The 13,321-nt window shown below is 32.6% G+C and overlaps 1 protein-coding gene across 1 annotated transcript; it reads right to left on the reverse strand.

Moving 5' to 3' along the window:
- Positions 1-3,141: 3,141 nt before the first annotated feature.
- On the reverse strand, positions 3,142-11,692 carry LOC123669740 (NT-3 growth factor receptor-like). The gene is made up of 8 exons (XM_045603330.1): positions 11,603-11,692; positions 8,412-8,493; positions 7,510-7,653; positions 7,076-7,173; positions 5,339-5,548; positions 4,638-4,860; positions 4,402-4,560; positions 3,142-4,317 (listed from the first exon to the last, which is right to left on the reverse strand). The coding sequence occupies exons 1-8, from the start codon at positions 11,690-11,692 to the stop codon at positions 3,539-3,541; spliced, it is 1,785 nt and encodes a 594-aa protein (XP_045459286.1). The 3' UTR covers positions 3,142-3,538.
- Positions 11,693-13,321: the final 1,629 nt, after the last annotated feature.

Raw genomic sequence — 13,321 nt, forward strand, 5'->3', positions numbered from 1 at the left:
TTGGTAACGGTAATGGTTATGGTTATGAACGGTGAAGGTATTTTTAAGGTAAAGGTATCGGTAAGGTTAAATGGTAAAGGTATCGGTATGGTTAAATGGTAAAGGTATCAGGTAAGTTGTCTTGTGGTAGCCTCATTGAATTACTATTACTACTTACGTAATAATAGTTCGATGTGGTAGCCACATAGTATTTAAAAAATAGTAATACTAAATTATACTAATAGTATAAATAGAAAAATATTTCTATATGTCGGTACCTGTGCTGTCGTAGGTAATTAGCAAGAGATTTATAAACAACAGATGGACCGATCACGGCACTTAGCACATCGTTCGATACTCACCTACCCTCAGTCACACCTACCCTCACTCACACCTACTCTCACTCACACCTACCCTTATTCATTCTATGACTCGAGTTATTCTGGCGTGTATAAAACGTCCGGAGCAACTGCGGCTAAGGCAGTCTTGGCTTTGGCTTGGCACGGTGTACTTGTTATATCCTGCTAGTAGCTTAACCTAGAGGCAATTTCAATAATTAATTTGCGCTTTCCTTCCTTTCCTCCAGTCTAGGGCTTGCCTCGGTATATGGTTAGAATCCCTCAGGCTAGTGTGGCATATCCAGCTCCATTTCCGGTGTTTGATCTGGTAGTCAATCGGGCTTTCACTGTAGCGCTCCCCAAGTTTTTCATTGGAGGTTATGACGGGTCAATCAATAGGATTATGCGAAGGCATCGGTTAATGAAGACCTAGAGTCGATGCGAAAGTCTTGAAGAAGAAGAAGAAGAAGAAGAAGATGAAGAAGAAGATGAAGAAGAAGATGAAGAAGAAGATGAAAAAGAAGATGAAGAAGAAGATGAAGAAGAAGATGAAGAAGAAGATGAAGAAGAAGAAGAAGAAGAAGATGAAGAAGAAGAAGAAGAAGATGAAGAAGAAGAAGAAGAAGAAGAAGAAGAAGATGAAGAAGATGAAGAAGATGAAGAAGAAGATGAAGAAGATGAAGAAGATGAAGAAGAAGATGAAGAAGAAGATGAAGAAGAAGATGAAGAAGAAGATGAAGAAGAAGATGAAGAAGAAGATGAAGAAGAAGATGAAGAAGAAGATGAAGAAGAAGAAGAAGATGATGAAGAAGAAGAAGAAGATGAAGAAGAAGAAGAAGATGAAGAAGAAGAAGAAGAAGAAGATGAAGAAGAAGAAGAAGAAGAAGAAGAAGAAGAAGAAGAAGAAGATGAAGAAGAAGAAGATGAAGAAGAAGAAGATGAAGAAGATGAAGAAGAAGATGAAGAAGATGAAGAAGAAGATGAAGAAGATGAAGAAGATGAAGAAGAAGAAGAAGAAGAAGAAGAAGAAGAAGAAGAAGAAGAACAAGAAGAAGAAGAAGAAGAAGAAGAAGAAGAAGAAGGTGGTGTGGTAGTGGTTGTGGTTAAAACACCGTGTCGTTATATTCCATAGACAATGCCGTGTGGTGTCGGCTGAGAATAGCACCACCCCCTTTCTTTCCGTGGGGGTCGTAAAAGGTAACCGAGGGATGAATCTGCCTCAAAATCATTAGGGTTCTGAAGAAGGAAAACTTCATTCCATGCCCGGAATGGAGATTCCGTCAAACATTCGTGGCATAGCTCTAAAATGCGAAAGACTCCTGCAGCCAAACTGGCTTCACACACTTTATGTTATTAATAAGTCTTTTATTGTTTCTTACAGTTTCGTACCAAGTTACGTTCTAGGGTATTTGTCAAATGTTTTGACATTTAAAACTCACTAGACAACTAGAATTTATATACTTACTCTTTGTAGCAGGCGATCGATATCGTTTAAATAAAACAAATATTTGATCATGCAATTTGTATTTTATATATATTTTATAAAGATTACATACCAAACATATTAATTCTTTTTTCACATTTATTTCAATATTTTATAAAATTTCTAGGCATGATCTCTTTGTAATTTTGCTAGGCTATTCAACTTCTTCAATTTATGGATAGGGTAAACATGAATTAGTACACTATTATATGAACAATTAAGGTATTTACATTCAGAGATTATTTCAAACTTTTAGATATAACAAGTTTTATTACAATAAGGTTTTGAGAGTGTCTATCATTTCAAGATGATTGATTATACTAAAGTTTGATCTTAAAACTCATAAACTTCTTATATTTTATTACGAAAAAAATAATAATTAAGTATTATCTACGTTATTATTTTACAGAATGCTATAAGAAGTTTGAGTTGTTGAAGATGCTGTGTGGTTACGGTAGTAAAGAATATAGCCACTCCATCTCTTCCCGTGGGTGTCGTAAGAGGCGACTAAGGGATAACACAGTTCCGCCTTCCACGTGCCACGTTTCATCCATCGGTTGGCTTATTAAGTTCTAAGGTGGTAACCTTAGAACTTAATAAGCCAACCGATGGTTACCACCTTAGAACTTAATAAGCCAACCGATGGCGGCATAACCATTCAACTGCTGGCTTTCAAATACACAGTCTGAAGACGAGCAGCAGCGTCTTCGGTGCGACAAAGCCAGCCCTGCGGTTACCAACCCGCCTGCCCAGCGTGGTGACTATGGCCAACACACATGAGTTCACGCCATTTTTGGCGAGAACTTGTGGAGGCCTATGTCCAGCAGTGGACTGCGATAGGCTGAAGTGATGATGATGATGATGATGATGATGATGATTAGCATTGCTATGTGGGAATATGTCATTTATGTCTATTAACATGATTACGGAAGATAGTCTTATTAGATATCACACGTTGTTATAAATGTGTGTCACGTTTTTTAGTCTTATATTTTACGTATATTAATATATCTATATGTTTCAGTTATTTCGGTTCGATTTTATAAATCATTGCACAATTTGATAGATAGAACAGACAAATATTATCAGCAATGATCCACAAAGTGCGACGTTTTTGTTAAAATTATTAATATTTATTTATTTATTGTTATATATTTCAAAAGTTTCATTATCCACATTCGTTTAATACACTTAGTTACGATCGTAATGAATATCATGCATATTCCAAACTAATGAATATTTTTAATAACTCATTACATATATTGTATACAACATAAATTTAATAATTACGTACCTATAAGTATAAATATAAATTAGATAAGTATATATTAAAATACAGAATGATAATTAATACATCAATCATCACATATATATTTTTGGTATAAACATTTTATGGCACACTATTCAAAATGACGATCACTCAGTAGTCGTCATCAATTGTTTTAAGAGGTTATTTACACACACGACACATTTAATTGTTTAATATGTAGGTATATTTAGGAAAAATATCACACATCATAATTGTTATAGTTGAGTATTCTTTCTACATTAAAATCATATAGACAGTACATTCCTTTTTATTAAGTTTAATTTGGTCATTTCAGTAAAACGAATATTTTTTTTAGCATTCGAACTGTTCATTGTTCATTTTCGTTAGGAATGTGAAGGCAGTCCACCTAGCACCAGCCATTGGTGAAAAGCGGGGAACATATTGTGAGCTTGGTGTCGGTTTTAAATGTCAAGTGTATTCTTCCACATCATCGTCTTCACTAAAATCTGTATCCCGATCGCTGTCAGGCAGAGGCTTTAAGTAATCAACAGTCGGTGGGGGTGGATTAGGTACTAGATAGCCCTCTGATTCTAAGGGTCCTACTGGTGGTCGTGGTAATCGCATTTGTGGACTAGAGTCAGATCCGTTAGCTTGTGCGGTTTCCAGTTTCGTACAAATTTCATCAAACATTATTCTATCCCTAGGATCTATGGCCCAACATGCGCGCATTAATTCACAAGCGAATCGAGGACAATCATCTGGTGGCACTAGAAGTATTCCTCGCAAAATCTTTTTTGAAGCGTCATAGTTATTACAACCATAAAAAGGCTGTTTTCCACGACTATAAATTTCCCAAAGAACTACACCGTAGGACCAAACATCAGACTCGTGTGTAAACCTAGCATATACAATACTTTCTGGTGACATCCAACGCACTGGCATAGGTCGCTCACGACCCATTTTATAATAATCACACGTGTAAACGTCTCGTGACATTCCGAAATCTGCTATTTTGACAGCTAAATTTGTACCGACTAGACAATTCCGTGCAGCTAAGTCCCTGTGCACAAATCGCCTGGATGCTAAATATTGCATTCCACGTGCTACTTGGAGAGCTACGTGTAGTAAAGCTGCTTCATCGAGTTCTAATCCTGGTTGTCTACCTCCTCGAGAACCACGTAAAACACCTGCCAAGTCGCCCCATTCCATGTATTCAAAAACCATCCACGGACTTACATTTGTATCATCTACAACAAAGGCAAATATTTATTACTAGATATTTTTTACTAAAAATATATATAAGTAAATATCGCAAATTTTAGATACCATACCTTTGTATACTACGCCTATAAGAGTTAAAATGTTTGGGTGACGGAATGCTGACATTATAGAAACCTCTCTAACAAAATCTTCTTCCGCATTGCGTCCTGCATTATCTTTTAGAACTTTAATAGCAACTTGTTGTTCATCGTTACTACTTCTGAGAATCCCTGTTAACAATTATTTAAATTAAATTAACCATTCCAAAATTATTTTGTCATTGATTTTAAGAATAAGTTTAAATTACCTTTATAAACTTTTCCGAAACAACCTTCGCCTACTTCTTCCACGAATGTTAGAGCATTTCTTTCCAAGAGTGTAACTTGGGGCTCGTTAGTTTTATTCGCTGGCAGTGGAGCGGGTGATCCTGGCACAGTTATCGGCACCGCAACATTCCCTGCGCCGCAAACACCGTACTGCGGGTTCGTTATATATCGTTCAGCAAGTAGTGGTTCTCCTGGTCGTATACGCTATAAACATATTGTATGCTAAACAGTAACATCGCTGAAGCAAGGAGAAAAGTCTCGAAGCTCTATCATACAATCATTGTATGAAAGTACCTCTAATATATATTTATATCATATAACTACTATTATATAAGAATAAGAATTATAAGAATAAATAAGCGCTTCATACTCAACGGATCCCCCAGTAGTATTTTCTCCTGTGTTGGGGATCCGGAAACACACACAATACACAAACACAACGCCCAGACAAATATGGTCGATACAAATGTCTGTCGTGAGCTGGAATCGAACCCGTGACTGCCAGCGCAACAGCCAGTGCTATTACCGCTGCGCCAACGCGTCGTTAATATATATGTCTATGATATCTACTAGTGATATTAACCAAATAATCTTAAGTATTTAAATTAAACATTAAAATCAAAGAAATCGTAATAAACTATTAATCTATAAAAATAGTTATTTATAAATGTTTATTTCTTACCGGTTTGTCTTTTCTTTCTATATTACATATACGTTTTCTGAGGTAGAAAATAAGGATTGAAACTAAGAGCAATAGTACACCACAGCCTGCTGCCATGCTCACAAGAACAGGCGCACTGGCGCTCGAGTATGATCCTGATCCTGCAATGGCTGTGTCACTGCCTGTTGTAGCTTCTGCTAAAATTTCGCTACTGATGAATGGATTTGGCACCTACAAATTATCATTTAATTAATTTCATTTTATAAAACGCTATATCGTGCTACCGGATTAAACTTATTTTACTTTCTCGTAAATAATTATTTTCTTATTGTGTGATCTAGCATATTGTTATAATAGCAATTTATAAAAAGTGCGTGCGTACAAAGTACACATGTCAGAAGTGAAACCTCTTTGGCAAACTAATTTTTAAGTCTCGTTTATATTTATACAAATCTAAAGCTTTAAATTTCCGTCCCAGCGCCACCTAGTTAGTTTGCAACGTAATAGTCGATATTAATGTAACAACCTTTGTAGTTTCCATAGCACACGCTAGGTGGCTCTGTTGTTCGACAAAAACGTTGACAATCTCCATGACGGTAATATTATTATTATTGCGTTTCATCCGTAAAAACTTTACCCTCATGCGTCTAAAGAGGTTTCACATTAAAAAAAAACATTATTTGTAGATATATTGATATATAGTACTGTTAGTTTCAATATGATTTCACGAACAATTCTTTCGCCTCTATTCAAATGTTTTTTAAGTTTAATTATATTTTTAGCTGTTACTACGCATTGAAATCATATGCATGCTATGGTTAGTCTATGATTTGTAATATTTTACTCATAAACATATTTTTCAGGTTGTCAAAAAAGTCGTTATCAAGAGTAACTAGCCATGAATATTAATCTATCAGTTACGATGGAAAAACACTGATTTCATGTACCATCTCGTTCGCACCCTCGTATTTTTCGAATCAATACTATCATTGATATGGTTTAAGCGAAATAAAAAAACGTTTTTGCCTAACACACTCGTTTGTTTTAGCTATTATTATGTTTATACGTCTGCTTCACACTCACTATTCATTATTCTAAAGAAACCTACGATCTTTTGTATAGAATTTTAACATTAAATTTGCATAATTAAAATGTTTCTTAATTTTAATGTGACAATGTGGTCTTAAAATGTAAAATTAAAAAAAAAAAAAACTTAAAATTATCTTACTATAAATTGTGTTTATATTTCCCAATTAGAGATACCTACCTATTTTTTAATTTTATCGACTGACGATTTTGAAAATACTAATACGGTAGAATAAACTTTTTTGATACTAAAAATGTTGATAACAATTTGTTTTTAGCAATTCTAATACACAATTATATAAAAGTAATTAAATGTGTGGTTTTAAATAGTGTCAGTATTTATAATTAGTGACTGAGACGTGGAATATTAATTTGAATATTATTTAACTTACAAGACAATTTTAGTTTATCTTTTCGTTCAAACTTGTATTTTTACGGCTTAAGCTTTGCTTACGGCTTAAGAGATTTAGATCTGTTATTATATGTAACTTTTTGCTTTAAGTTATTGTTTACAGTTAATTTTTATTTGGTTGTTATGAATGTAACAACTTTAAAAGATACCACATTAGAGTGTACTTATCTTGATTACGTTGGTTTTGAATAATGAGGGTTCTGTAAAGTGTTAGATAAGGAGATAAAAGATGATGTTTTAATGGTGATAGATAGCCTTACTTGTGCGGTAGGTGGCGATGGTGGATATCTAAGGTCGGTGGCGTTTGACGGCCGCGGCGGGATTACGTTGTGGATCGCTTGACGTTGAGTCAGGGGCACTAGAATTTAGAAACATATGTTTTATGTCTGAGTAGATTCAAAACAAATGGAACAAAATAATATAATTATTCTTATCAGGCTATCAAACATCCTGGTAATGACTCTTAATTTTGACTTTCGATTTTCGTATTTTACCATAATATTAAGATAAATATATATCATTGATTTATAATTTTACAAATCAATGATATACACGTATACATATATTTTATTAGTGTGAAAAAGTTTTGTGTACTTTTAAAAAGCTGTTATAACGTAACACTTTCTAAAAATATCCGTCGATTAAAAATATAAAATCATTTTAAGCTATTGTTTACAATATAAATGATTTTTACCTGTGCTTCGCGGGCATTTTACACCTTCTTTTGCCGGTTCTGCGTTAGATGTGCACACGCAGTAGTGTACAGTGGTGTTGTACTGAACACAAGCAGCTTCTTCTCCGCAAGACGAGGTTTCACACCCACCATAGATGAACTTAACTGAAAAATAATAATGTATAATTAGAAGCCAAATTAAACTAGTAAGAGATCTTATATTAAATTTTATCATATTTTTCTATAATTTAAATTAATTTATTAGTATTACACATAACAATATCTAAGTTTAAGTGACTAGTATTCATTCAATTTTCAACAAAAAATATTTATAATAAGAAACATTTGTGCCGCCACGTAGCTAGGTACGTTGATAAATACAATAATACCAAGTAATCATTTCCTTTCCTGACATAGTTGGCAGGTACTTTGATATGTATCTTTAAAAAGAATGGGAACTTGGGTTGCAGCACCCGTCTTGGCTTATTTTAGCTGCGGCATAACTCAAAATAGGGTCATGTATTTCACAGAAAAATAATAATTTAATGAGGTAATATACCTATTAAATCATTAAATTGAGTTCTGAATAGCATTTCTTGTACAATAATTAGAGCATAGAAAAGTTTGCTACGAGGACAGTATAACCCTGGTGCCTCATAACATTGATAAGGCAGATACGGCGGTAGCTACGTCCCTGCCGTGATAGTTCATTATTTATAATCCACGTGATTATTATGATGTGGTGTCAATGACAGCATGTTCAAATTCGGGCCAATGTTACTGCGTTTTGTGATTTTGAAATCTACTTAAATAAATTAATTTTTGATGTTGATTTAATTGCTTGCAGTTGTGACAAAAGAGCACAAATGATTTCGTTGGTTTCGTGTAGAAACGATTATCACACAATGATATTTGTAACTAACTTGTGTTATTTTGCGCTGTCTGCTTAGGTCGTGCTTCTTCTCTGGCTACCCTCGCTAGCTTCGTTGATTTTTTTCGTAGCGGCTGAAAAGATGAAACATATTATATGAATAAATTTGAAGATTTCTTCCTACTATAGGTATATAGACATTAGATTTTTTTAAATTATACTTGGATTTGTTTACTTATAAGCTATACGCTACAGTTTGTAATATCCCACTGCTGGGAATAGGTCTTCCCCCATGTAGCAGAAAGATTAAAGCTTAATCCACCACGCTGCTCCAATGCGGCTTGGCGGATATATTCCCACTTCCCTCTTCCCACTATGAGTAACGTTCGCTATCAGGTGTACATGATAACAACCAGGACCGACGGCTTACCGTGCTCTCCGAGGCACAGTGGGTAGACCCACAATGATTGTACAAACACCCGGACCACGGCATACATACAAATACGGCATACATATGGCCAATACAAATGTTTGTCATGTGCGGAGATCGAACCCGCAACCGCCAGCGCAACAGCTACAATCCAGTGCCATGACCGTTGCGCCAACGCGTCGTACTTATAAGCTATACTATATTGTTACGTTTTATTTAAAAAATATTTAGTGAATTTAATAATTAAAAAATAGCTAATTAACATTTACTACCGTTGCCCCATGTTAGAGGTCAGTTAGGTACGTTTTCAAATATAGATTTATAGATTATTTGAAATTAAAATTTCCTGGAATATTCTACTATTTTGAATAATATGTATTATATAAATTACATATATAATAGGTTTCTATATGGTAACATTTGTGCAAGAATCTTTCCGACCGAACCTGTGTCAATTATTTAATTGATCTTTTAAAAATAAGAAAATATAATAAAACTTTATTTTAGAGTTTTGAATTTATAGAAGGTATTTCTTTTTTTCATAACAGGACAAATAATTAGGAAAACCAACATTTGAAAGTAAATAGTTTAATTATTTGGTACCCAATTTTTTTTTATATAGTATTTTGTGCCCAATTTTTAAAATTTTTGAAAATGTTTAAGTATTTCAGTCACGAATTCTCTTAGAATTTAATAATATTTATAGGTAGGACTCAACATAAATGCGATTTATATGGATTTCACAGGCAACTATCCGTCACCCATAGCAAACAAGGCCTTACAACAGATTCTCATTACTAATTATAATGCATTTGCATGCATATTAATTAACACGCGTATGCAAAATAGTGAACATCATGAATTTTATCGAAGCAGGGTACGGATTCTGTTGTATTTTTGCACTTTTTTATTTATTCACAAAGATGAAACAGAAACAGTATTGTTTTACATATGAATATTAAACAATTTAAATTTGTTTATTATTTTGAAACTTGATAGACTAAATAAAAGTATTACGTAAATACAACGAGATTAAATCGTAACTTCATCTTGAATGCTTGTACAGTTTGATGCAGTTATTTTGGACACCTTATCGTGGTGCGTGCCCACTCCGCTGCTGCCTGAGGTTACGATAAATCAATAATATCATATCCATAAATGAGTTATTGATGTTTTATAGTCCTCATTTTAAAGACTTACTCCCGAGCTATCATTCCGTTGTTCGATTGTGAAAGATGTAAATTTTCTACTATTGAGAAACGCTTACAGTATAATGTACCTATAAAAATGTGGCAATGCGCACTTACAGAAATACAAATTATGAATTATTACTACATTAAAATTTATATGCAACAAAAATGTTCAAGTAAACTTTGGTAAAGTTCAAATATTTACATTGTAATATAATGAGTTACAACATAGGTTTATATAATATTATGATTATGGTTTTGCTCTTTCGCTATCAACATTAGTTTATCCATAAATTAGTACTTTGGATTGTTTATTATAAAATTTATTATTTATGTTACATATAAATAACATAGTTTTTGTAATGAATATAATAGAATTGTTTAGTTCAAGATGTTTAAACGAAATTTTTGAGTATACCTTCTTTGAAACTTGTTAATCTATTTACTATAAGTTTCCTTGTGTGTCTATGGTTTTCTTATGAATCATACTCATATTTTACACTCTGAAAAAGAAAAGAAAAACCGAAAACAGTTCTTGCGAAGCATTATCTAGTTCATAAACTAGCACAAATATAACATTATTTAAAAATGTAGGAATTTTTATACTATTATAATATTTAGAGAAGTATGGAAAATAAAATCTAATAATGCATAAAATTTATATTGCTGTTTCTACAAACAACGAATTACTTATCTATATTCACACAATCTCATCTAACTTGTCGCAATGTTAATCGTATTTTCAATCAACTACAATGTGAGTTTTATCTCCATAGTCCCAACAGCTATAATTTACTTTTGGTAGTAATACGCAATTCTATAAAACTTTTTTCATAATAGTTCATTAAAAAGTAATACAAGCGACTTATGTTAAGAACAATATTTAAATAGTGTCTATTTAATTACACTCAATGTACAAATATATACTAAAATGATACTTTTTAATTTAACGCTGTCAATTTGTTTTAAAGCCGTTCCAGATTAATTACTATTCACTTCAAAAGGATTAAGTTTGTTCGAGGTTTTATTGATATGTAATCGAATTGCAAACGATGAAAGGATGATTATATGAGACGATTATATGGACGTTTTATATGAGATGTTATTAGTCATTAAAAAGTATAATACGAGTTTTCAAACAAGATTAAAAGTATGTATTATGCCATTTTAAACGTTAATAAATTATAGTTTGAAAAAACTAAAAAACCACGCTTTTATAGCTAAAAAGTAGAAAATAATTTTTAATTACAAAGAGTTTATGTTACAGTAGTAGAAGGTCGAACAATCAATCATAATTAATTACTTCAAAATAAAATTATAATAATTAAGAGAATAATTCAATTCAGAGTAAAAAGCGTGGGGTGCTTGATATATTAAATGTAACAATTATTCTACTTGCAACTATCTATGTGCGGAGAGTTTTAAAAACATAGTAGGTACAAAGTTATGAAAATATAGTAAAATTCAATTCAGAGTAAAAAACGTGGGGTGTATGTCCTGTTTATAATTCATTATTTTACTATAGTTTAAAATTGTTTTCCAATAAAAAAAGTACCTAAGATTTTTTTTTAATTTTTTTTTTTTTTTTACTAGACCTCCGATATGGTCGGAGCCTGTATTTACGTTGTACTCTTTCATTCCAGTTCTATCAATTATGCCTCTCGTACTTTCATGCCTCATACTAATTTCTTTCTCGCATCCATCATCTTTCATACTCAGGGTGGGTTCCCAAACTATATGCTTTCTAAGCTACTCTATTTTACCTTATTTTTAAGCTTTTATTTAATAGGGTAGGTAATAAAACAAGACTTTTACTGGTTTATTATCTGCTTTTTACAATTTATGAGCTTCACGATTTATCGGAGTTAGTTTTTTTTTTTGAGATATTACATTATCTCGTGGAAAGCTACTTATATACCTTTATTATGTATTCTTAGTTATTTTTACAATTTTTCTTTATCTAATTTGTTTAAATTTTGTTTAAACGCTTACGAAGCTTAGAATACCATCCATGTTCTAAGATTACACAGTTACACAATCAACGAGCATATTTATCTAACGGGTTTCGTTGTTAAGGAGACGCTTTATTGTGGTCGGAGTGAAATGTGATCGATCCGGAGCAAGACCAATGAACAAAGTCAACACTGATATTGCCAGACTGACATGTTCCCTAATGAGAAACCAAAAGGGAAGTAATATCTGTTTCTAAGATTCTAAGGAAGAAGAAGCGTAGTTTTTTCAGCTTTTTGAAAAGCATCAGCAGAGCAGGGTCAAATTATATTGTTCAGGAGCTATGCTTTATCAGGTAAAAACAGATCAAGATAAAACTAAACAGATACGTCTTATCTCATAATAAATAATACTTTACACACTATTAATAGTAAACGTAGTGTTACAATCCTGATTAAAACTCATTCAAAATGATCTAAAAATTATTACCAAAAATTTATCCTATACTAGATTATTTTTCATCTGAAGACAAACCAATTTATGTCTCACCACATGCTGTCTAAAATCTGGGAGATCATGTCGTCTAGAGATTGAAACATCAAACGCTCGTCAATTATAGATTAGCTTGAGTAAGAATTGAATAGGAATTTAAAAAAAAATCAAATAAATTCAATATAAATAGGTTTTAAAAATAGACTCGCTCAAGTCACCATGTCAATGATTTGTTGTATGAGGCACGTGTAAATCAACCTTGTTATAAAGCTTCAAAAAAGTAGATTTATAATAACGATGATATATAATATAAAAAAAAAAACATATACTACTGCGAATTAAATTCGCGTTCATATGGTTTCGTAAGAGGAATACATAAACATCATATTTTTCATACATACATGAGCCATTTCTACTGTTATTTTGACATTACAAAGATAGATCGTTAAATTGATAAAGTGTGAATGAAAAAAAAAACTTATGGTTATGTTATACCGGTGATTTTTCTAATATACCATACAAAGGGCCTGTTTCACCAGTCGTGGATAACGCTATTTGATGGATGACGATACAAATAGACTGGACAGCGGGAGGTAGAATAGGCTTGTTTCACCTAAATTAAACGTTATTTATAGCTTTTAGCTTCATATTTGCGAATAGAAATATCTCATAAATACAGTGAAATTCGATGTTAAAAAAGAATAATGTATCAAAACTTTTGTCTGTTGGATATCATCATCCGTCAAATAGCATTATCACAACTGGTGAAACAGGTCCTTGTGGCCTATTCTACCTCTTGCTGTTAAAGTCTAATCGTAACTTATGTGCAGGGAAAACTATATCCACAACTGATGGAACAGGCCCTAAAACATAACGTTATCACCATCAACCATAGCGCCT

The sequence above is a fragment of the Melitaea cinxia genome, chromosome 3, assembly GCF_905220565.1.
Source record: "Melitaea cinxia chromosome 3, ilMelCinx1.1, whole genome shotgun sequence".
Taxonomy (NCBI): Eukaryota; Metazoa; Arthropoda; class Insecta; order Lepidoptera; family Nymphalidae; genus Melitaea; species Melitaea cinxia.